Source organism: Rhea pennata, chromosome 26, assembly GCF_028389875.1.
Source record: "Rhea pennata isolate bPtePen1 chromosome 26, bPtePen1.pri, whole genome shotgun sequence".
NCBI classification, from domain to species: Eukaryota; Metazoa; Chordata; class Aves; order Rheiformes; family Rheidae; genus Rhea; species Rhea pennata.
In genome coordinates this window covers 2,874,484-2,897,209 of record NC_084688.1, presented here as the reverse complement: position 1 = coordinate 2,897,209, position 22,726 = coordinate 2,874,484, and the positions used below count along the sequence as shown (strand labels likewise).

The 22,726-nt window shown below is 60.8% G+C and overlaps 3 protein-coding genes and 1 non-coding gene across 7 annotated transcripts; 2 read left to right on the top strand and 2 right to left on the bottom strand.

Moving 5' to 3' along the window:
- The first annotated feature begins 2,460 nt into the window (after window positions 1-2,460).
- On the top strand, window positions 2,461-11,377 carry PHOSPHO1 (phosphoethanolamine/phosphocholine phosphatase 1). 3 transcript variants are annotated; one of them, XM_062595740.1, is made up of 4 exons: window positions 2,461-2,809; window positions 5,284-5,386; window positions 8,020-8,135; window positions 9,059-11,377. In XM_062595740.1, the coding sequence occupies exons 3-4, from the start codon at window positions 8,091-8,093 to the stop codon at window positions 9,818-9,820; spliced, it is 807 nt and encodes a 268-aa protein (XP_062451724.1). In that variant the 5' UTR covers window positions 2,461-2,809; window positions 5,284-5,386; window positions 8,020-8,090; the 3' UTR covers window positions 9,821-11,377. The 3 variants fall into 3 exon arrangements, with proteins under 3 accessions (XP_062451724.1, XP_062451726.1, XP_062451725.1); XM_062595741.1 differs by lacking the exon at window positions 2,461-2,809 and adding an exon at window positions 3,577-3,857; XM_062595742.1 differs by lacking the exon at window positions 5,284-5,386.
- ABI3 (ABI family member 3) lies at window positions 10,933-16,128 on the bottom strand. Of its 2 annotated transcripts, none has more exons than XM_062595737.1 (8): window positions 15,948-16,128; window positions 14,612-14,779; window positions 13,716-13,892; window positions 12,872-12,954; window positions 12,621-12,734; window positions 12,044-12,438; window positions 11,851-11,958; window positions 10,933-11,753 (listed from the first exon to the last, which is right to left on the bottom strand). In XM_062595737.1, the coding sequence occupies exons 1-8, from the start codon at window positions 16,119-16,121 to the stop codon at window positions 11,590-11,592; spliced, it is 1,383 nt and encodes a 460-aa protein (XP_062451721.1). In that variant the 5' UTR covers window positions 16,122-16,128; the 3' UTR covers window positions 10,933-11,589. The 2 variants fall into 2 exon arrangements, with proteins under 2 accessions (XP_062451721.1, XP_062451723.1); XM_062595739.1 differs by having other exon boundaries at window positions 12,062-12,438.
- A 1,167-nt stretch (window positions 16,129-17,295) lies between these two features.
- On the top strand, window positions 17,296-19,473 carry GNGT2 (G protein subunit gamma transducin 2). The gene is made up of 3 exons (XM_062595797.1): window positions 17,296-17,318; window positions 18,815-18,904; window positions 19,348-19,473. Exons 2-3 carry the CDS (start codon window positions 18,821-18,823, stop codon window positions 19,471-19,473), a joined length of 210 nt encoding a protein of 69 aa, XP_062451781.1. The 5' UTR covers window positions 17,296-17,318; window positions 18,815-18,820.
- A 2,692-nt stretch (window positions 19,474-22,165) lies between these two features.
- On the bottom strand, window positions 22,166-22,237 carry TRNAQ-UUG (transfer RNA glutamine (anticodon UUG)). The gene has a single exon. It is a non-coding gene; the product is annotated as a tRNA-Gln (tRNA).
- Between the last annotated feature and the right edge of the window lie 489 nt (window positions 22,238-22,726).

The following is a 22,726-nucleotide window of genomic DNA, read 5'->3' as shown; positions in this document are numbered from 1 at the left end:
TGAAGAGTTGGCTGTCGTCTTGGTACTCCACTTCGTGGGGTTCTGTCCCACGGTAAAAGAAATACTGGTATTAGAGGATACTGCCTTGAGAAAGACGTAGCGCGAGGTAATTAGCTGTAGTTAGTTATAGCTGAAGTTTTCTTGTGCATGTGGTTAATGACTGAGCTAGAGCGCCTAGCTCGCTGTGCGAGTGGAGGAAAGCTTCGGCGTCGACCCTTCCCTGAAACGTGCGTTGCAGGCTGCCGACGCGAGTGCCGGCAGTACTGGGCTTTTTGGCCGAGACAGGTGGCCAGATTTATTTTGTAAGAGCTGCTGAACTAGTCTGAACCAACCTTTTTTTTTTTTTTCCTTTCTTTTTCTTTTCTTCCCCAAATAGAGAAAGCAAGCAAGAGCGGGCAGGCAGACAGCTGTATGGCCGTTGTGGGCTCGGAGCTGCTGATGTGTTGAGGTAGCCTGTTGCTTGTCACCTTAAAAAAAACCAATAGGACAAATGTGGTGGGAAGTGCACGTCTCTGTGTTTCTCGTGGCGGTAGTTGTAGCCATTGCAGGAAATCCCTGTGTTCAGAGGAGGGTCGCCTGTCTGTTCAGGGCTTGCCAGGAGCTAGGTCAGCCCAATGCAGAAAGAGCTGTCCTCGCTTGCTCTCTGGAGCTCTCAGCAGTGGAAAATCACTGGGATACAAGGCTTCCCTCGCCAAAAACTCCTCTGCCCGAGATGTTTCTGGAATGATCTTTGCCCTGGTGCCTTTCAGTGACAAGGTGGCATAAAGCGATGGAGAATTTGCCATTGTGATTCCCTGCTTATACCCCAGACTGCCGGCCCGAACGTGGTCTCCTGCGTTAACAGAAAGTGGTGCAGCTCTGAGAGCGAGGGGCTAGCATGAAAGAAAAAACAGCAAAACCCAGACTGTAGAGATGACATGGTGCATGCGCTTCACATCAAAAAGCCAGCAAGTCTCAGACTAAATAAATGATAAAATATTTCCTTGACAACCAAAGTTTTTTCGTAGGAGAGGATGGTGACTGCAGGCAGCTATCTGTATTTAAAGGTCTGTGTCCTTTAACAGTTAGGAGCAAGGTCCATTAAGAAAGGTCTCCAAACACCAACATTTTGGCCACAGTTGTGCTCTGAGCTTTGCTGCTGACTGGGGCTGGAAGCAAACTCTGCAGGAACGGGGAAATGTTGGAGGCTTTGGGGCTGAGGCTCGAGCACTGGGGCAAAGCAACATTAGCTGGAGGTCCCGGCAACGCAGGGAGTTGTGTTCTGGGAGAGCTGCTGGATTTTATTTGGGTCCTTCCATTCTTAGACATTCTTAATTAAAAAGTACAGCAAAGACCAACCTCTAGCGGTCTCGACTATCTGTTTTTAATGCTGTGCTGATGTGTCATGGTGCTCCCTGCCCATGCCCTCTGTTTACAGTCTTTGAACAAGCTTGTCTTTTTTTTTTTTTTTTTTTTTTTTTTTTTATCATGGCGACTCCAGTACAAATTAGACGTCCTGCAAAACCAAAGATACCACTTAAACAGCACGTAAAGAGCAAATGAGAATATTTTAGGGTGTGGACACGCTTGCTCAGTCCGTCCTGCTTGTGTACATAACCGCTTTGGATGCGTACCTTGTAATCCGGTGTTCTGGCATCTAAAATTAGCCTTAAAGGCCACAGTCTGCCCAAGCTGTGGGCAGCTTTCTTAGCCAGGACCTGGATATTTTTATATCCCTGGTTCCCGATTCTTTCATTATGGAGTTGTTGGTAAGAAAAGGCATCTTGCCTGCCCTTTGGATGGTGAAACTTGAACCAAGAGGCAGATTGCACGGAGCAGAGAGGCTCCGGACAGAGACTGCTGACTTGTCATCCCGCCTGGCCTCTATTTTAGGGAGCGTTTGCGGCTTTTTCCCTTTTCGGCTCCGTTTAGGCTGCAGGGGTACCGCGACACGTAGCCGCCTCGGGGTGGGGGTGATGCAAGCGGGGCCGGCTGGCCAGCGCGCTGCGGGGCAGCCTCAGAAACGCTTGTTTTTTTATCCAAAACCCCTATTTCTTGGGGGGCAAAAAAAAAAAATTATATTTTTTTTAAAAAGGTGTTTTGGAGGCGGGGGGAGGAGGAGCGGCTTGGTTGCGCATTCTGGCTCGTTTTTAGGTCTGTGCCTTGGCTGCGGCGGGGGTGTCCCCGGGGCGGGGGTGTCCCCGGGGCGGGGGTGTCCCCGGGGCCGCTGCTCCCCCCCCCCCCCCCGCACACTCCTCCCCCCCCCCCCCGCACTCGGAGGGGGCGGGGCCTGGCGGCCGCTGCGGTCCGCCGGCCCCTTTGATGCGCGGCGGCGCGGCCGCCCATTGGCCGCGCGGCCGGTGACGTGCGGGGACTGCGGTTGTCCCATGCAGCAGCGCCGCTTCCGCCGCTTTAAAGGGGCCGCGCTCGCGGGAGCCCCCGGCAGCGGCCAGCGGCGCCGGCGCCACCTCCAGCCCCCCCCTCCCCCCGAGCCCGGCTCGGCTCGGCTCGGCTCGGCTCGGCGGCACCGGCCGCAGCGCACCCCCATTCACGGCAGAGGCGCCCGCACAGCCACCGGCCCCGGGAGGTACCGGCCCGCTTAGCGGGCTCCGAGGACCGTCCACGCGTGAGCCCGACCCGACGTGGCTGCGACCGGCAGTGCCCGGCCCGGACAGGGTTCTGCGAGGACCGACCGCGCGTGACCCTGCACCGGGCTGCTGCTACCGGTACCGGGAGGTCCCGACCCGTCCGGGTGTCTCGAGGACCGGCCGCCCGTGAGCCGGTACCGGCAGGGCCCGACCCGTCCAGGCGTCTCGAGGAGCGGCCACGCGTGAGTGCGCGCCGAGCAGCCGGTGCCGGTACCGGGAGCGGCGCGGGGCAGCGCACGGGGCGGCAGGTCGGGGAGAGGCTGCCGGTGCCGGCGGGCCGGCGGCGGTACCGGTACCACCCTAATTAAACGCACTGGGGGCGATGCGCCTGCAGGCTGCCCACAGCCGGCGGCACCGGCACCGGGGACGGTGCCGGCATAGGTGAGGTGGCCCCGGGATGCATCCGTGCAGCCTGTGGTGCCAGTTCCTACCCGACCGCCGGGTCCGGGCTGGGCCGGCACCGCGGTGGGAACAGAGGCCCTTGGGCAGGGATCCAGAAATCGATATTGGAATGAAAGTTTCTGGATGCGTCGCGGCTGGCGCGGGGTCGCTGAGCCGCCTGCAAATCCTGCAGCCCTGGCCTGGCCCCGCGGCTCCTCCGCTGGATCCGCTTTCCCGTCGCCCCGTCTTGGCTCTTGGGCGCCGGGTCCGTCGCTGCCCTTCCTCTCGCCCGTCCCGCTTCGGAGCACGCGTCCCGCCAGCATCCCTGCCCGCCTCCCCCTCGCTTTCCCTTATCCCAGGCTTTGCCAAATGAAACCTCTTCCCGGTCTTAACCTGGGATAAGGAGAGGAACATGAATACCCCCGAGATACCTTAAACATAGCGTTTTGACAGCTCCTCTCCCCGGTTAGTTCCTCCTAGTAGATTAAGTACTGTGTGATACAAAATAGAGGATTTAGGTAGAAAGAAGTGTTACTGATCTTAAGGCTTCATTCCCATGCACCTATCCGCTGTATTTGTTCCAGGGGGTCCAGGTCAGCCATGCCGTGAGACTCCCAAAAACCAGCTGCCATCCGACCGGATTTTTTTTTTTCCTGTAACAGGCATTTCAAACTGTACCAGATCTTTAAGAGAAAGATCAACAGCAAATGCTAAATTTAGAGGCTGAATCCATGCTACAAATTAAGATCAGTCCCATAAAGTAGAATGCGTGCATGCACGCGTAGAGATTCGTGACGGGAAATTGGGGAGCGGGAGCGCCGAGTATAACGAGCAAAAATGGCTTTTAAGGTACCTACAGAAACCACAGCCCTAAAGGGCAAGAAATGCACTGCTTAGAACTGAACTGGTTTGATAAAATGCCTTTGGGCATCCTACAGTGCTCCAGTTGCAGCACTTTGGGGCCCAAAAAAGCTATGTGAAATTGGTTGCAAAGTGGAGCAAGACGACATTGAGTCTCCCTGCCCCGAGGTTTGTTGCGAGATCCCTTGGTCTCCGTAACGCCGCGTTTCCCTTCCCCTCAGACAGGAAAAAAAACAAACAGCAATACAAAAGAAAAAGACAGAGAGACGTCCTTATAACCCGAGTTGACCTGGAGTGGTTGCAACGTCAGCAAATCTCGGTGCGGGATGGGGCAGGTCCGCTGCCGGCCTCGGCCAGGAGGGAGCCGCAGCCGCAGCACCTCGGCCCCCTCTGTCAGCATCCCTTGCTCCAAGCTCCTTGTTAGCTTGTTTGCTTGTTAGCTTCTCTTTCAGTAGCTGTATAAAAACATGGTCCCGGCTAGGGGCATAAGCAGGTCGCTTTTTATTCCGGGAATAGCAAAATTGCATGATGATGTTCATGATACCTAATGGTGCTGATGCATGTGACGCTGGGCAGAGAGAGACTTTTTTTTCCCCTGGTTTGCTTTTAGGGCAGCAGCAATCTACCCTCGTTTTTTCTTTTAATCCTGTTCTTGGGGGTGAAACGACAGGTTTGCCAAAGGTTAATGATTGGGATTTGAGTAAAAACGGTTGTGTAGTGAGCACCAGAAACACAAAGTGGTTTGTTGAATTTAAAAATATCAAAAACAGTAGTTCTGTGCTCCTTGCCGGACCGGAGCCACTCCAGGCTGGGAAGCAAGCCCAGGTTTGACCCGAGTTTAACTTTCCTCCCTGCAATCCCTGAGCAGCCCAGAAAAGCTCCGGCAGGTTCCCAGGGCGAGCCGGGAGCTGCGGGGCCGCTGCCAGCCCGCGGGAGACGCAGCACGTTTCCCGGGGGAACATCCCACATTCCTGTTAGGTGAAACCGCCCGAACCAGGTGACGCTAGGTGAAACGAGGACCCCGCGGCTCGGCCTCCCCGCTACGGGGTTAAGCCTTAAATCAGGAAGAATCACACGACGGCGCTGAGCTCCTCCGAATGCCCAGCAGTAACTTGCCTGCAGGGAGAAATTGGGGCGGGCAGCGTTGCTGGGATCCAGCCTTTCCTCCCAGCATCTCCTTGAGGCAGGAAGATCCTCTAAGATGCCTCGAGGTACTGCTCGAGGGGATGCAAACCCCGAGATTTGGGGGATAAACCGCTTCGACCTTGTAAAATCACTCTTTCTCGGTGAGAGAAGCAGCTCGCCGCTTCTGCTGGGTGTTTTGCCCGTCATCCTCAGTTCACGTTGTTTGAGCCTTTGTGTTTGATGCGATTAATAAGCAAATCTCTGTTTTATTTTCTGTTTCAATATTCAGGCTTTGAATAATGTTAGGAAGTACGGCCACTTTTATTTTGTTTTGGAGGGACTCCCTTTTTTACGGAAGGTGGAAGGACGCTCTGCCGGGAAGCAGCCGTTAGGTGAGTCCTCAGCTCCGGTGGGAGCGCGAACGAGGCTCGGTTCTCCGCTGAGCCGCAGGGTTGAAATTCATTGCTGGATTAAAAAATAAAATAAAATTAGCCCCCTGGCCATGCTGGTTGGCCTGTGCCCGCCCTGGTCCCGGGATGCGTCCCGCTCTTTGCTCGTCCCATGCATCCTCCACGCCTCTGTGGCCAGCCAGGGACCAGCGCGCTCGGTGCCGGCCGGCTGAAGGTTGCGATGTGCCTCACATAACAGGATGGCTCTGAAACGGCGCCTTGGGAAGACGAAAGGGGCTTTGCTTTTATTTCTTGGACGCTTCCCAGTTGGCGTCGCCCACAGCGGTGGTTTGGGCGCGTTGCGAGAAGCAGCTCTCCAGCCGGAATGGGGGGCTGGGTCCAGGGCGAAGGAAGGACAAACCGGCGTCCGTGTTAAGGACAGGATCTCCTCTGCAGGAAGGCTGGCGATGAGAGCTGGCCCTGCGTGCTCGTGCGTTGGGACCGCAGCTCAGCCTGTCCGTCTTTAGACGAAGAGCACTGCTTTAGTAAGAGTAACTCCTAATTCTGGTGGCTCACTTTTCAGTATCATTGGGAAAAAACAGCGTGTAGGGAAAGGAAGAGACTTGCTCATTGTCACCTTGAAGGCCAGCAATAAGAAGTCCCATCCCAGATCTTTATTTGCTAAACACCACTGATCTAGATTTTATTTCTCCTGTGCACCAAAAGAGATGCCGGTGCAGATGCGGTTAGCTGCAGTGCTGGGACAACTGAGCTTGGGCTGGAGTGCAGGAGGTGTCTTGGTTGAGTGTGGAAGGGAAACTTGGCTCTCCCGCCGGTGAAAGGCAGCAGCAAACCTCCAGGCTGATTCTGAGGATTAGCATGTTCCTTAGAAACGCCACCAAAAGCGATAGGGTGGCCTCACCCTTCCCCTGTGATCCCTGCCCTGTTCCCCGCAGCGATGAGCTGTGCTCCCGAGCTGCCGTGCCCGGAGAAGCAGAGTATCTAACTGGAGCAAAGGCTGGGATGTTTCGTCTGCCCCAAGCGTTTCATTTTCAAGGTGGCCAGATTTCCTATCTGACCCTGGCTGCGGGCACCAGAGGCGCCCGGAGCGGTATCCCGTATCGCGGGGAAGCCGCGATTCAGCCGCTGGGCTGGAAGCCGAGCGCTGATCCGAGGCGCTGCAGAACAGCCCAGATGGACCGTCCTGTAGTGTGGTGCAATGCCGAGAGCCCGGACTGTCCAGCCCCAGGTTGTCCAGATCAGGAGCAGCTGGAATTGTCCCCGACTGAGGGTCAGATGGCAACGGTGCTTCTGGGAGAACAGAGTGAGGTCTGGGAGGTGGGAAGCAAGCGAAGAGCCTGCAAAGAGCTCCTCTATAGGCCTAGGCACGTTACGAATCTTGAAATCACGACAGGTGCCCACGTGCAAGGTGTTCGGGAACCTCAGGTGAAAAGCGCTTAAGAGGAAGGAGATGGCTCTGGATGTCCGCGTGTGGCCGAATCCGCCCGTGCTCAGCAGTTTGAGATCTGTTCCGTTAGCTTTTCTGTTCTGCAAGGTGCAAAACAAGGCTGGGTGTAGCATTACTTGGTTTCAAAATATGTGTGTAAATAAACATCGTATTTGATGGATCCTTCTGTGAAGCAATCCTGTGTGCTTGGAAGGTTCACAAGAAGTCGCTTTTGCAACATTTCAACGCGGAGTTTCATTTTGCGTGACCGCTTCCTTTTGCATTGCAGTATCCTTGAACTGCAGTTGTGTCCTGTTGTTTTAGCATCTCTGGAACTGTTTGTGGCCAAAATAGTTTGGTGCTGGGTTTAAAATGAGACAAATTCGAAACAAAGCATCTGCAGGTGAAAAGATGCTTCTGTTGTGACAGTGATGACCAAAAAAAAAAAAAAAATCATTGAAATCCTCTTAGCCCCAACTAAGCTGCGGTACCAGTTTCTCCAGAACAGCGGCTCCAGGTTAAAATTTCCTATGTCCCACTGTGTTATTCCTCCTGCTAAATGTCCACCTGACTTTCTAGCAGGGTTGAGCTGTGAGAATGGTATTTGGAGGAGCTTTCTTTCTCCGTCACTCTGTTTTTATCACTATGTGCCACAAGAGGTCGGCAAAATTCAGGAGAAATCTGTGCGCTGCCTCTGCACCAGGGTGCCTGCCTGGCACATCTTCCCGGAGCTGCCGTGCCAGGATTGTCTTGCCAGAATAATTACTCCCTTAAAAAAAAAAGAAAAAAAAAAGCCGCTAATTACCCTGGAATAAAAACAAAATCAGGGCAATTTTAGAGCAGGGTGCCTGCTGCAGGGGTTCATTCCAGAGCAATCCTGCAGGTTCATTTCTCATACAGCAAACGCTGGGCGTTCGGAGGAGTTAAGAAGGATCAGAAGTATTAAACAGCCTCTGCCCACTCGCCCTGCTCTCTACAGCTTTAATTCTTCAATTCCTGGTATGAAAGGTCACGAGCTTGGAAATCGAGGACTGACTTAAAAAAAGGCAGCGCGTCCCGGAGGCGGTAGGAGAGCAGGAGCCGCGCGTTGGGAGCTGGGCTGCCGGTTGTGATTTCTGATGCGGTGCCCTAAGGTGGGAGCTGGGGGGGGAACAAAGTGATTAACCAAAATTACCCTTGTGGTTTGCAGCGATGAGCCCACCGCAGGGAGAGCCTTAAGCAGTAACTTCGGGAAGGCGGTGCGTGGAGAGTGATGTTAAGATGAAAAGGTGCTGTGAGGGTGTTGGGCTGCCATGCCTCTTTAAGGTTAGTGCACTTCTCTACTGCTTTGCCCTCTCTGAGCAGGGATGTCTCTTCTCAGCTTTAGGAAGCAGAAATAAGGCCCTGATCCTGCAACTCTCTCAGCGCCCGTGAGAGGTGCGGGGAACGAGCGGGCGCTGCGGGGCGCGGAGCTGGGCGCGGGCAGGAGCCGGGCTGATACCTCCCTCTCGCAGCCCAAAAAGGCCGACTCAGCTCTGCGGAGCTGAGCTGGGCTCTTCTGCTGTGCTAGTACGTGGCTAAAAAACCCTGCACGTCCCTCCTGGGATGGTTCTGCGGCTGTCGGCTCCCTGGCTCGTGTCTTTGCATCCTGCTGGGAGCCCGGCCCGGAGGGAAATTGAAGGTGACGGAGCAAAAACTGAGCTGCAAAATCTTTTCCTTGGGTGATGCCTCTGGTGGGAAGACCCAAGCTTGTCCTCGAGGCAGGAAGCCTGTAGAGCTTGCAGCAGGGGGGTTTGCAGAGACACGGGCACAAATCACTTTTCTCAGGTCTGCTGAACGCAGAGGCAGGAGCCGGGGTGGAGCAAACTGCCACCAGGACCCTTTGGGCACAAAACTGCACCTTAAGGTCACACGGCCCTTGCTTCCCTTGCGAGGACGCGTACAGCGGTTGCTTGGCATAGTGACTCTCTTGGCTGCAGCAATGGGATTAGCAGTGGCAAAATGATCTCTTTATAGGAAGGATAAACATCTTAGGGTCGGGGCCAAGGTACGTCAGAAATGGATTAACCTCTCCCCCCGCCCCAGCTAGGCTAAAAAGATAAATGGAGACAGACAGACGGTCGTAATTTATCTAAGCAGCATTGCTTGGAGTTGACAGCTTCTTGCTCTTGTTGTGTTTGTTGCCCTAACTGTGCGCAGGGCTGACGTGCCCTGAACTAACTGATGGGCCTTGTTCTTTCAACCTGCAGGGCGTTGGTATGGCCAGCCCTCGGCCTCCAAAATACCTCCTCATCTTCGACTTTGACGAGACCATTATCAACGAGAACAGCGATGACTCGATCATCAGGGCCGCGCCAGGGCAGGAGCTTCCAGAGCACATCCGCCAAACGTTCCGCGACGGCTTCTACAACGAGTACATGCAGCGCGTCTTGGCGTACATGGGGGACCAGGGGGTTAAGATGGGGGACTTCAAAACTGTCTATGAGAACATCCCCCTCTCCCCTGGCATGCCAGAGCTCTTCCAGTTCCTCTCCAAGAACCACGAGATGTTTGAGATCATCCTCATCTCCGACGCCAACATGTTTGGCATCGAATGCACTCTGAGGGCAGCTGGTGTCTACTCCCTCTTCCGCAAAATCTTCAGCAACCCGTCTGGCTTTGACAAGAGGGGTTACTTTACCTTGGGGCCCTACCACAGTCACAAGTGCCTTGACTGCCCGGCTAACATGTGCAAACGCAAAATCCTGACGGAGTACCTAGCTGAGAGGGCCCAGGAGGAAGTGGAGTTCGAGAGGGTCTTTTACGTTGGTGACGGTGCCAATGACTTCTGCCCTTCTGTGACTTTGACTTCGAGTGATGTTGCTTTCCCACGGAAGTGCTACCCCATGCACCAGATGGCCCAAGAGATGGAGAAGAAGCAACCCGGAGCCTTCCAGGCCACTGTGGTGGCCTGGGATTCAGCGACGGAAGTTGCCCGCTATCTGCAGGAAGTCCTCAAGAAAAAATGTTGAGGGTGGCTGAAAAGGGACTTGCTTACCATAAGCAGCTGGGAAAGGAGAAGTTCAGGGGAAGGTCCCCTACCTCGCACTCATCTGGCACTGCTTCTCGCTCAGACTTCGATTCCTGGGTTACTTCCCTTGCCACCTTCCCCTTTCTCTCAGCCAACCTCCCTTTTTCCCAGTTACTCTACAGCACTTTCTCTAGGTCCCACTTCTCCTTCCCCTTGATAATGAGATGAAGTCTCCTCTATGCAGCTAGGACACCTGTGCAAGCATGGGTGTTTAGCAACACTTAATTTCTTTCTCCCCCCCCTTTAGGTTTCACAAGAGCAATTCTTAGAACCAGAGCCCAGCTCTCCTGCAGGCTGGACCACGCACACGCTTCCTTTTGCCTTGACCCCAGCACCTTGTACCTCCTCCATCGCTTACTCCTCCCTTAGCTCCTTCGTGGCCTCTCTCCTCCCTCTGATCCCTATAGGCCAAGCCAGGATCTGCTTACTGTTGCCTTGAACCTGGTTCTCCAAGAGCTCCTTGCCTCTCCAAGAGGCCACTGGAAACTTAACCCAGGAAGTGTCTGCTGATGTTGGCCCCTGGCTTGCACGTCGCACCCTGCTTCAGGAGGGTCTCGCCCGGCGTTTCGCCCTTCGCTCGGTGAGCTTCGCGGGAGGACGACGGGCGCTCTGCGCTTGATTCAGGCCGGGGGCGTAGGAGGATGCAATGGATTTAATCGTCTCCTAAGACTTTGTTCTCTGAAAAAATGTGAAGGGAATAACAGGAAACCTGTTGGAAAGGCGGCACCCACGTTGCACTCGGAAAACCGCCTGTAGGACCCGTTCCCCTCTGCCCGTTGCCAAGGCCACGTTCGTGTTTAATGCGTCTCGGTGTGGACGTGCTTCGCTAAGGAGGACACAACCTACCTTTGGCTTCCGCCTCGACCTGGTGGTTTCGCTTCCAGGGCAAAACTTCTCGCAGGGCCCAGAAGCAGAGCTTTGTCCCTCGCCTTGCACCGCCTGCGGCACCAGCTCCGAGCCGCAGCGCCGCGTCTCCCGCTCGGGCGCTGCGGGTTTTGCTGTGCCGTATCCTGACCTCCCCGTTACACCTCGGGGCGGTGGGGTGGGGGGGGATTTACCTCCTGGCCTGCTCGAGAGGTGCTGAAACTCCCGGCAGCTGGAGCGGGAGTTGTGGTGCTTAGCGCTTCTCCCGGCACCGGGCCGCTGCAGGATGAAACCCGCTGCGCCCTGCTCGCCGTTCCCGGGCCTTTGCAGTATTAATTGCCCCTTTTAATTGCACTCTGGAGGGGGGGGAGGGGGGGCAACAGGATTTGCTGCTCTCTTGTGCTGGTTTTTCCTGGATTTATCCACAGCCTTAAGTGCCCCCGAGGGCGGCTTGTAACGACTCCAAAGTGTAGAAACCCTGACAGCAAATCTGAGAAGTGAGAAAATAACCAAAGCAGCCCTGAGATTTTCCTCCTTTATTTCCTTCCTCCCTCACCTTTGTTCTTCCTCCTCTGGACCCTGTTCAACTGTGTGGAACTTAAGCCATGGAATTAAAACAATACGTATATATGTATGCATATATATATATATTAGAGATACGCGAGTTGTTTGGGTCCGGGAGGTAAACCTGGCTGCGAAAGGGCTGCTCGTACGGCCCGTGCGCGGTTTGAGCCCGAGGGGTCTGGGCGCCCGCCGGGGCGCCGCGGGGCAGGCGCCGGGCCGGCTCGGCAAAGCCCACCGGGAAGCGGCGGCTGCCCGGAGCGGAGCGGAGCCGCGGCCGGGCGCTCAGCACAAGGGCTCGGCGTAGCTGCCGGGGAAGAAACCCGCTTGCTGGGCCGTGACGCCCTCGCACCAGCCGTCCGAGTAGCGCCGCGTGACGTAGACGAGGGCGCCCGCCTCGAAGGAGAGCTCGTCGGGCTTCTGCCGCGCGTAGGGGTAGAGGGTCACCGCTGCGGGGAGGCAGAGAGGGGCGCTGAGCCCCGCCGCCGACGGGGCGGCCCCGCGCCGTGCCGCACGCGGACGGACGGACGGACGGACGGTCGGTACCTTTCTCCAGGTAGCTGCTGGGCGCCCAGGGAGGCTCCTCCGAGGCCGTCGCCAGGGCTGAACCATCAAATTCAGGCAAAGCTGGCGGGGAGTTGAAGTCGTCCGGGGCTGCAAAGCACCCGCAGAGATCAGTACGGGGCTGAAGGGCTCCAGGTGCGAGCAGAGGCCACCCGCGGGTCCCCACGTCCCCCACCTGGCACACAGCCCTCACCGGGGGGCAGGAGGGACAGGTCCCCTGGAGGTGGCAGGTCCAGGTCCCCTGGTGGTGGTGGAGGCAGGTCCCCTGGAGGTGGCAGGTCCAAGTCTCCCAGTGGTGGTGGTGGCAGGTCCCCCAGAGATGGCAGGTCTAAGTCTCCTGGCGGTGGCAGGTCCAAGCCTCCTGGTGGTGGTGGTGGCAGGTCCCCCGGAGAAGGCAGGTCCAAGCCTCCTGGCAGTGGCAGGTCCAAGCCTCCTGGTGGTGGTGGTGGCAGGTCCCCCGGCGGTGGCGGCGGGCCAGCGCCCAGGGCTGGGGCAGGCGGCCCAGGCGGGGACGGGAGCGGTGGTGGAGCGGGGACGCCGTCGCCCGCCGGGCCGGGGGCTCCGCTGGAGCTGCGGGGCGAGCAGGGCCGTGATGCCCCTTCGGCCGGGGGCAGCGAGCGCTGCTGCCGGGGCAGCCCCCAGCCTGGCTCCGGGCCTCAGTTTCCCCATCTGGGACAATAAACTGCCCCTCAAGTGGGGTGGGGGGAGCAGCTCATGCCCCATTGCCCCCCTGGGGGGGTCCATGCCACTACCTGACTGATGCCAGCGAGGAGGAGGAGGAGGAGGAGGAGGAGGCGGTGGCTGTGGACAGCTTTCCTTCGGGAACCACGGGCGGCTGGATGGGCTCCGGGACGCGCAGACCCCTCCTGCGGGCAGGCCGGCTGCTGGGCGGGGGGCAGGACGGGCAGCCCCACAGCCTGGGGTCCCAGCACCGCACCGGCCCCCACGGCCGAAGGCCAAATCCCCCCTCTGCCCCCCGCCAGCCTCGGCACGGCAGCCTCACCCCAGGGTGCCCGCGGCCGGCCCGGACGACTTGATCGCCTTCCGCGAGAGGGTCCCCGTGCGGGACAGCTGGGTGCTGTGGTCCTGCAGGCGCGGGGACGCGACCCGTGAGGCCCGACAAGCTCATTGCAGCGGGGTGCCCGGGGGGGGGGGGGCTGCCGGGGACCGCGCGCGTACGGGGCGGATGCGCCCCCCCCACCCCACCCCCCCACCCCGGGGCGGCAGCAGGCCGTGGGAACGGCGGCCGCAGCTTCCCCATCCGCCCGGCGCGGGCGGTTTCGCTCCGCCGTTGCGCCTGCAGCGCTGCCGCGAAGCCGGCGCCTCGCCGGGGCCTTCAGCCGCCGGGGAGCTTCCGCCGCGGCGAGACGGTGGGCGCGAGCAGGCAGCCAGGCGCGCGGCTCAGCTCCCGGCCCCCCCGGCCGGGCTGCACCGGGGCTGCGTGCCTCAGTTTCCCCCTGCTGCAGCGTGGCCTCTCCTGCTCCCCGGGACCGCGTCCCCCCCGCCCCGCTCCGTGGTGGCACCTCTTGCATCTCCCCATCTGCCGAGCCCCGGCACCCCTGGGTGCTGCTGCTCGCGGTGGGGGGGGAGGGGGGGCGGAGGGCTGCGATGTGGGGCGCAGGTGGACCCCTCGCCTCCAGCACGGAGCTCTTTGAGGCTCTGCAAGCTCCGCGCTCGCCCGCCAGCGCGGCCCCCGGCGAGCCGGCGCTTGCACGAAGCTCGTCCCGGCCAGGGCAGCGGGCGGGCGGCAGCCGCGACGCGTGGCCAGGGGCGGGGGGGAATGGGGGGTGGGGGGGGGGGACACGCAGAAACTGGAAGAGGCCGACTGCCCCCATCGCCACCGCGACCTTTATGCCGTGCCCGACGTCGTCCAGGACGCTGAAGTTGAGGGGTCTCCGGCAGTAGGGCTCCAGGCTGGGCGGGCTCGCCGGAGAAACGATCTTCCGGTGCGAGGGGAAGCTCTTGCTGACGGCCAAGGAGCCGATCTCGCGGCGGCACACCTTCTCCTTGTGCATGTCAACCAGCTGCGGGGACCGGCACTGCACCCCGCAGCCCTGCTGGGCCCCTCCGGCTCCCCCCCCGTCCCCCCCACCCAACGCCTCCAGCCCTCCCCACGGCCCCAGTTCCCTGCAGGGAAGGACTGTCCCGGGCAAAGAGCGTCACTCGGGCTCGAGCCCACGCTCGCCGGCCCACGACGGCGCGGCTGGCTGGGTCACGTCCCCGCTTTCCCCCCCCCCCCCCCCCCCCACGGCACCACTGGGGCTTCCTATAGCGGACGTGGCCGACGGGCTGGAGAAGGTCACGGAGCAGCAAGCACGGAGGCGCGCGTGCCCCAGCTGCTGTTAGTCCATCCTTCGGCTGCTTCCGGAGCGGTAGCTCAGGGTCCTTCCAACAGGAAAGTCTCCAGGCAACTTTCAAGTAACAGGAAGAGGGCGGGCGGCCGTGGGGTGCTGCGCCGGCGGCCACGGCTCCCGGAGGATGAGGCTGGGCCCCGGGCGAGGGGATGCCTGGGTGACCGAGCCAACATGCCTGACCAGGCAGAACCCCATCATGGTGGTGGGGCCATTTCTGCAGGGCTGGACTTCCTGGGCCTGCTCACACAGTCCTCTCCACCTCTACTGGGCTTCTCAGACCCCTTTGCTAGGGATCATCCACTTTCCAGGGCTCAGGAACCCAACCCCAGGGTAATGAGGACCCAATCCAAGAAGGCACCAGTCTAAGCAAGGAGCTAAGCCAGACCCACCTGGGCCACACAGTTGATGTTGGCCTCCACCTTCCGGAGCTCAGCCGCCTGGAGGTCCAGCATCTTGAGGAAGATGGTGGCCAGGTTGCTGATCTGATAAGCCACGCTGGCCAAGGACTGGGTGCTGTAGGCCATGGTCTCCTCCAGCGCCTTCCTCTTGTCGCTTGCCTGAGAGAACAACATACATGCTGGTAAGAACCAATCCATTGGCCAACATCAACCCAGCTGGGCAGACGGGAAGATTTGAGTCGCTCCCCACAAAAGTTGGTTGCTTTCATGCTGCCAAGGTGGCAATATGTCCCTCGCAGGTACAGAGGTAGGGCAGCCCAGTGGGTCCTGCAGGGAGAGGTGGCACCAACCTGCTCCCCTTCTCAGACCCCTCCGAAGACCCATTTTCCAAAGGGACACCCACTGGGTCCCCTGCCACCCAGCCTGCAGCCACGGCTCCTGGAGAGCTTGGGATGACCCAGTGTGACACTGTTGCGGCTTCTCTCTGGCCACCACCTTTTAGCTGCAGTCACATGGTTTGAAAATGGTTCCTTCTGCTTTCCATGTGCCTCAGAAATCCCCCAGCCCGGTCAGCGGGCCGGAGGCAGGTCACCGACCGCGACCGCCGGCGCCGCTCGGCTCCGGCTGGAGGCCACCACGGCCGGTGGTGGCTGGAGATGCAGCGAAGCTGCTGCCCCCAGGGCTGCGAGCACCAGGACGGGTCCGTCCCTGCAGCCAAATCCCAAACGGACATCGGGGACCGGGGGGGGGGGGGGGGGGAACCCCTCTGCTCCGCAGTGCATCTGCGGCTGCTGGACTCGAGGGAAAGTCCAGCCAAATCCGCCGCGCGTCGGGCTCTGCGCGGGGCCCGGCCCCTCCCGGGCGGTGCTGAGGGCCGGGGGCTGCGCCCCGCGGTCTGTCCCGACGGCGCCGGGGCTTTGCGGCACGGGCACGGCCAGCGCGGCCGGGCTCGGAGCCCGACTGCCACCGACCCCCGCGTCCGCCGGCCTCCCCGAGGGTTTCCCGGGGGGGGGGGGGCACCGAAACCCCTTTGACTCCGAGATATCTTTTCCTCGCCTCCCTCCCCTGTCCCAACCCCAAGCCGCCGCCTCGAGCGGACGAGGCGAGAGGGGAAACCGAGGCACCCGGGGGGGGGGGGGACCGTTCCCGGCGGCCACCGACGCTCGGCAGGAAGCCGGCGGCCAGACCCGAAAGCCCCTCGGCGAGGGTGGGCTCGACGTTTGCCACCACGGAGCCTCCTCCGTGCCAGCAGCAGCCCGGGCGTCCCGCCGCCCCCGGCGGGCAGCTCGCCCCACGCCGCCGCCGCCGCCCGCCCGGCCCCGCGCACCTCCAGGTAGTTGCTCTCGCAGTAGTCGGCAACTCGGTGCAGGTTGGCGTGGTTGTCGCGCAGGACCTGCCGGGCGGCGGGGACGGCGCGCTGCTGCTGCTGCTGCTGCTGCTGCTGCTGCTGCTGCTGCTGCTGCGGCGGTGACGGCGGCGACGGCTGCTGCAGCTCCGCCATGCCGCCGCCTCCCGCTTCCCTCTGCGCCGCGGCGTGGGAGCCCGCCGGCGCGGGGGCTCGCGCGCCGCCCTGCGCGTCCCGCCTCGCCGGCCGGGCGGGTTATTTCCCCTCCGCCGGCTGCCGGGCCGAGCGCTCGCGCCGGGGAAGCGGCGCCGAAGGATGTGAGTCACGCGCGACCGACCGGCGGCTGCCGGGTGGGGAGCGCGCCAAAACCGCCCGGCCCGGCCCGGCCCGAACGCGGCCGGTCCCGCCGCAGGGCCGGCGCGAATCCGTCCATCGTGCCAGGGCGGGCTGCACCGAGCGGCCGCCAGCGCGTGCTGGGCAGCCCCGAGAGCCCCCCAAAAAGGGCGAACCCCAGCCCTGCCCCTGCCGCCCCGCCGGACCCGGCGCACGGACGGGCACTGGCGGCAGACGGGGCGGCTCGTCCTGGCGGCCCCTGCTCTCCCCCCTCCCCGAGGGCGACAGGGAAGGCGGCTCCCGGCTGCCGGCGCGGGAAAGGCCCCCGGGGCCTCCGCTCCGGCCTCGCGGCAGTGCCCGCTCGAGGACGCGGGGAATTCAGCCCTCGAGCTTTGCAACAAGCTGCTCCGTCGCCCCTTCGCAGGCAGCCCCAGGCCCGGCTTGCGCCGGACACGAGGCCGCCGCAGCGACGTCCCCGAGCCCGGAGCTCCCCGGGGTCCCTCCGCGGCCCCCTGCCGCGGGCGTTCCTCTCCCCGCAGGTCCCTGGGCGGCTGGGAACACCCTTCCCTGCACCTCCCAGCCCTGAAACCCAGCTCCGCTCCTCTCCCCTCCCCCCAAAATCCTCTCCGGGTCCCGCCAGGGATGCTCCCTCTGCTCCCAACCCCCGGGACCGGCCACGCTCAGCCCCCAAGGCGGAGGGCTCGGGGCTGCCTCGGCCCCCAGCCACTGGTGCTCGACACCTCCGCAGAGCGCTTCCGCGCCCCTCCCCGCCGCCCCCCCAGCACCGATTACCCCGGGGTCCGGGGCTAATGCTCGGCACCTGAGCAGCTTATTCGCCTGAGTCCATTATCAGCTTAGGGAGCAAAGACATCTGCTCCCTGGTACCGGCTCGGAGACCTCAAGGAGCTCCCAAGCCCGAAGCAGGGGAGCAAGCGCCCGGAGGGCAGCATCGCGGCAGCCAGCGCACATGTACCCCTAAACACCTCCACGCCGGAGAGGGGGAGACCCTCGTCCCCGTAGGTAAGTGGCTTCGCTTCCTCCAAGCGGGGAGGACGCCGCTGGTGCCTCCAGCTTGCCTGACGCCTCCCAAAGCACGGCGTCGCGTTTGGATTTAAGAGACTGTGGCCAGGCTTGCAAACCCTGCGTTACCCTTTGAGGTAGGTGCGGCCCTGTCACTGCGCAGGCCAGCTACCCCAGGGATCTCGCGTAACCCTTAGCCAGCGTTTAGGCAAAGCACAAGCTGGGCTTTTCCAGCCCGCATTGCCCCCCAAACCACCCCCACGCCTAGCCATGCCTCCGCGTGCAAACACGTAGCAGCGATGGAGGGACACAGCCCGTGGTATCATTGACCCCGAAGGTTCCCATCCTTTTCCAAACTCTGCTTTAGCTATAAAGTCTTTCTCCTAGTTGACTGTCTGCGGTATGCTTTCATTTGTTGACTTCCTGAAGCACATTTATTCCTTTTTAAAATGTCAGGTGTGATCAACACACGTATTTGGTTGCTAAGAGCTATTGGAAGGACTCTGGGTTGTTCCACCTCTGTCTCCTTTTAACACCCTTGAAGGTTACGTATTAACGGCAAACGCAACAACCTGCCCTCCCCCCCCCATTACCTCCCCAAAGTAGAAAACCAGAAGAGATTTAGTTAGTGTGATTTGGGCCCAAATGGACATAGCGTTGGAGAAGGCAGCAGCCTGCTCCGAGCTGAGCAGCACAACCAGGGCCAGATCCCAGCGAGCGCAACGTGGGGGGAACGGGCTGGGCGCTTGGGTCCGCAGCGCGGCTCTGTGTCCTCCTCGAGCAGGCGGCTGGGGCAGTCGCTGCAGCCCGCGGCGGATTCGGCACAAGGGGGAAGAAGTTTCCTTCCTTTGCAGGGATCCCTAGGCAGGATTCGTTGCTGGTAGTGAAATCCCCCAGGACACCTGCAGGCAAGGCACAGAGAGCAATAAAAACTCCGAATTTCTTAGGAAACCTGGCAAGCGACCTTCCCCGAGATGCTCCTGCCCAAGCCTGGGACGCAGAGATCAGGAAGATCCAGTTTGCAGTTAGGGTGCACTCCTCTTTTCAGAGGAGCAGGGCAATTTGGAGCAATCCCATCTGGGTCCTCCTAAGAGGCTGCTGCTCCGATAGCCCGGATTTCCCAGTGCCACGGAAGGTCCCAGCCACCCCGAACAGCACAGGGACTGGGACACCTCGTGTTTTTGGGAAACCACCTCTGTGATAGCCAAAGACCAATTCAGAAGTTGAGCTGGATCCTCAGAAACTTTCAAACTGCCTCTCTCACTGGATGCATCTATTAAAAACAAAAAAACCCCTCCAGTTATCGCAGGTGTTATAATAAGTGTTTTGGAAAGCGCACCGTCTCTCTTTTTTAGCATCACCTCATTTCTCACCATGAGAGTAGCTGAGATATTAACAGTGTTTGCAGCATGGTGAGGGCCAAACTGATAGACCTCGTGTGCCGCAGGAGAAGCTCATCCCTAAGCCAAAAACAGGCCGTTTCTTTGTAACTGCAGGGCAAAATGGCTCAGGATATGACAGAGAAGGAACTGCTGAAGATGGAACTTGATCAGCTGAAAAAGGAGGTGAAGAATGAGAGGCAAATGGTAAGTATTTCCACCAAAATTCAAGGGTGTCATTTGCCTCGGCATAGCTTTCTGACCTGATCGTGCTGCCAGGGGAAAAAAAACACAACTGCTGATATTAAAACTCAAACCCAGTGTCTCAAGCATGTGTTTTCCCTCCTCTCCGCTCAAGGGAGGCCTGAAAAACTAAAGAGTTTGCAGGTCTGAAAACTAAAGAGCTTGGTGTGACTGAGCTCTTCTGAGAAGCTGGGAAATGGTTCAAAACGGGTGATCCTGTAGGAACGATCCGCTCGCACCAGGGCCAGCGGGCCGGGTGCTCTCAGGGGCACCGCGCAGGCCACGCTGGCTGGGCCGCGCAGCGGGACGCGCGGCGGCTTTGCTCCGGCGTGTCGCACCGACGGGGCTCTGGTAGGTCCGCGAGGCAGGTCGCAGTTCTGCAACCTACGGAGAACTTCTCTCGGCAGGTCTCCAAGACCGGCAAAGAGCTCAAGGAATACATCGAGTCCATGGCGGGAGAGGACCCGCTGTTGAAAGGCATCCCCGAGGACAAGAACCCGTTCAAGGAGAAGGGCGGCTGTACGATAAGCTGACCCCGCTGCCGCCGGGCGCCAGGACTCTAAGGAACCTGCTTGCCCTGTAGTCTGACCCTGCCCTGGGGAGGGGAGCCCCGACCCAAAATGTAGCACAGCTAAAGGGTGGCAAAAGAAAAAAAAGAAAGTGTTTTTTTTTTTTTTTTTTTTTTTTTTTTTTAAGAAAAGAATAGAACAAAACCCACAGACACCGGAGATGAGGTTCAGCAGCCAGGGCGGCGTGTGCTTTTGTGCTCTCACGGCCGACTGAAATTTCATTTCCTGCAAGGGAAACTTCTGCAGCTTTAGCAGCCAACAGCAAAACTGGGCTTTAATGAAACCACGGGACTGGTGTGCATCTGATCCTAGACTTTTGCAAGACCCTGTCCCCTCTCGCTGGAGGAGAGCATCACTTCCCCAGCGTGCTCCTTTTAGGTTGGGAAACTTCCCCAGGCCCCTGCGTATCGTCCCGGTGGGTGAACCAGGCTGCCCGCTACGGTCCTCTAGGAAGAGCGATGCTATTTCGGAGACCCATCTTGTCCACCACGAATGCCACGGCTCATTCTGCGTCACGCACATCACCCCCAAAACAGCCGCTCCCTTAGGACAGGGCTGCCCCCTCCAAGGGCAGAGCAGAGCAGAGCACCCAGAGCTGGCAGCACCCCGAGCGAGGGGCTCGCGGGACGGACTGGCACCCCCTGACGACCACATCCCAGCTAGACCCGGGGACGGCCCGGAGCGTGGCCAGGGGACATCACGCCACGCGGGGCCAGCAGGAGGGCACAGAGGGGTGTAAGGCTCCAAGTTTCGTATACAAAACTCGCAGTGCCGCCTCTCGCTTTCGCTTCCTCCGGGTGAAACCCCCGGCAGCCGTGGGGCCCCAGGCTCTCGGGGACCCAGCTGTGACTGCAGCGGCTCTGGGCACCCCTGAGCCGGGGCTGGGGCGAGCTCCAGCACCGCGCTCGCGGGCAGATTGGGTTTGGTCTCATCCGGAGCTGCCTCTTCAGCCCGGCTGGCGCTGCGGCTCCGGAGAGGGTGGACGGTTCCCGCAGTTCCCTTGCAGCCAGTATCTCCTTTCTGGGGTCTCGTACATAACTAGCCAGGAAAAAAAAAAAAAAAAAAAAAAAAAAAGTTTTGTCCTTTCTCTTGCAGATGCTAAATAAATCCACTAAGCAAGCAGTTTGAACACAGCCTCTGTCTTTCTTGTGGCAGCAAGGGGCAAGTTTGCCAAGCACCACACTGCCAGGCGCCGCTCGGCAAACGCGAGCCGCGGGAAAAGCCGCAGGCAAGCTTTCCCGCGGCGAGGCTCCAGGCGAGCGGACAGGAGCTTGGCCGGCAGCAGGATTAACTGCGCTTCCCCTCCGGCCCCGGCTGCCGGGAACGGCCCTGCCCCGCAGCCAGCGCGCAGAGCACAGCGCTCGCTGAGCGAGGTTAAACCCCGCCGGGCAGATTTCTCACGGCTCCTCACCCTCACCGGCGAGCCTCAGAGGGATGCCGTCCTCCCGGTTTATCCAGGCCCGTCACCCTTTCCCGTATGGAAAACCCAGCTTGCTTCGCAGCCAAATCGGCGCTTTGTTGTTCCTCTCCACCTCTAATCCAAGAGGAAGATAAATCAAATATACCCGGGGTTTCCTGTGCTCAGAGAAGATTGACCTATTAATCGAAGCTAAACGCCTCGAAACCTGCGTCAGCGTGAGCTAATCTCTCCTAAAGGGATTTGGGTTTCTGGGACTGCTCTGGCCAACGGGCATTTGGGCTTCCGAGGGTATTTGCTGCCTGCCTGAAAAGCCAGAGCACCACCAGCCCCTCGAAAGCAGCTTAAGCGAGCGGCTGCTGCCCACCCCTCGAGCCGCAGAGCTGGGGGCCTGGGACCCCCGACCCGGCCTCGCCCTCGCGCTGCGCCCCCGCGCCGGAGGCTCTGGCCGCGCTGCCGGGCGATGGAAACACCCTACAGCCGCACAACCGCCTGTGGGACGGCGTCCGCTTGACGCCTTCGGACGTCACCCCGGGGGTTGTCTAGGCCGGCAGGGACCCCCCGAAACCCCTGCTCTTTACACCCCGCGCAGGGGAGGCGGGTGCAGACAGGGCGATGCTCCAGCCCTACACAACCCCGCCCCGAGTTACTACAGCGATAGAATTATATAGTGTAATATTATATAGTGTGATATTGTATAGTGTAATATTATATAGTGCAATATTATATAGTTATTATATTATTTATTACGGTAATACAGCGGCGGAGCGGCCGGAGGCAGCGGCGCCGCTAAGCCCCGCCTGCACGGCACAGGCCCAGCCCGGCCTCGCACCGCCCAGCACCGCTGCCCCCGCGTTAATGAGGCTCCTAATTAAGCGGAGCGGAGCCGGCGGCAGCGCCGGGCGGGCGCCGGCTGCGCCGCTACAATGTAACGACGGCGGGGGTGGGCGGGGACGCTCCCGGCGGCCAATAGCAGCGCAGGAAAGCGGCCCTGTCCCCCGCCTCAGCCAATCGGCGCAAGCAGATGGAACGGCTCCTTTGCGTCCTCTCCGCCCCGCCGCCGGCTGCGCGCATGCGCGGAGGGGAGCCGGCGCCCCCGCACAAAATGGAGCGCGGCGGGCGCTCGCCGCCCGTCGGTACCGGCAGCGGGCGGAGGGGCCGCGCGGTGCCGCCGCCCCCGCGCCGGTTCCCGGCTGCCTCCGGCCGCGAGAGCGGGGCGGTGAGGGCAAAAAGTCCGCGAGGTCCCACCGAGATTTGAACTCGGATCGCTGGATTCAAAGTCCAGAGTGCTAACCATTACACCATGGGACCGCTGCGAGCACTGCGCCGCCGCGGCGCCCCTCAGTGCTGCCGCCGCCGCCGCGGCCCCCGGCAGCGCCGCGGACCCGCGCCGGGCCGGGCCCGCGGCTGGCGGGGACGGAGCCCGCCCGGCCGCCGCCGCCCCGCTCCCGGGCCGCGGGGGGGGGGGGTGGGGGTGGAACTGGCCCTTCCCGAGCCGTGCCGGGGGGACGCGGCCGCGCGGCTGCTTCGCCGGGCCCCGGAGCCGAGCGGCCGCCCGCCGCGGGCAGCTCCTGCCCGCCCCGTCTCCGTGCTTCGGGGCACGGTCGCGCGGGGCCCCGCAGGGCCGGGAACCCCCCCCGGCCGGCCGGCCGGCTCTCCCTCCCGGCTGCGAACCTTAGCGTCGGGGCGCGTCTCTCCCTCCCTCGCAAAACTCCCCCTAAATCGGGCTGGCACCAAAACCCAGAGCCCGTCTCGCCGCCCGCAGCGCCTCCCTCTCCTTCACGTCGACCCGGGGGGCAC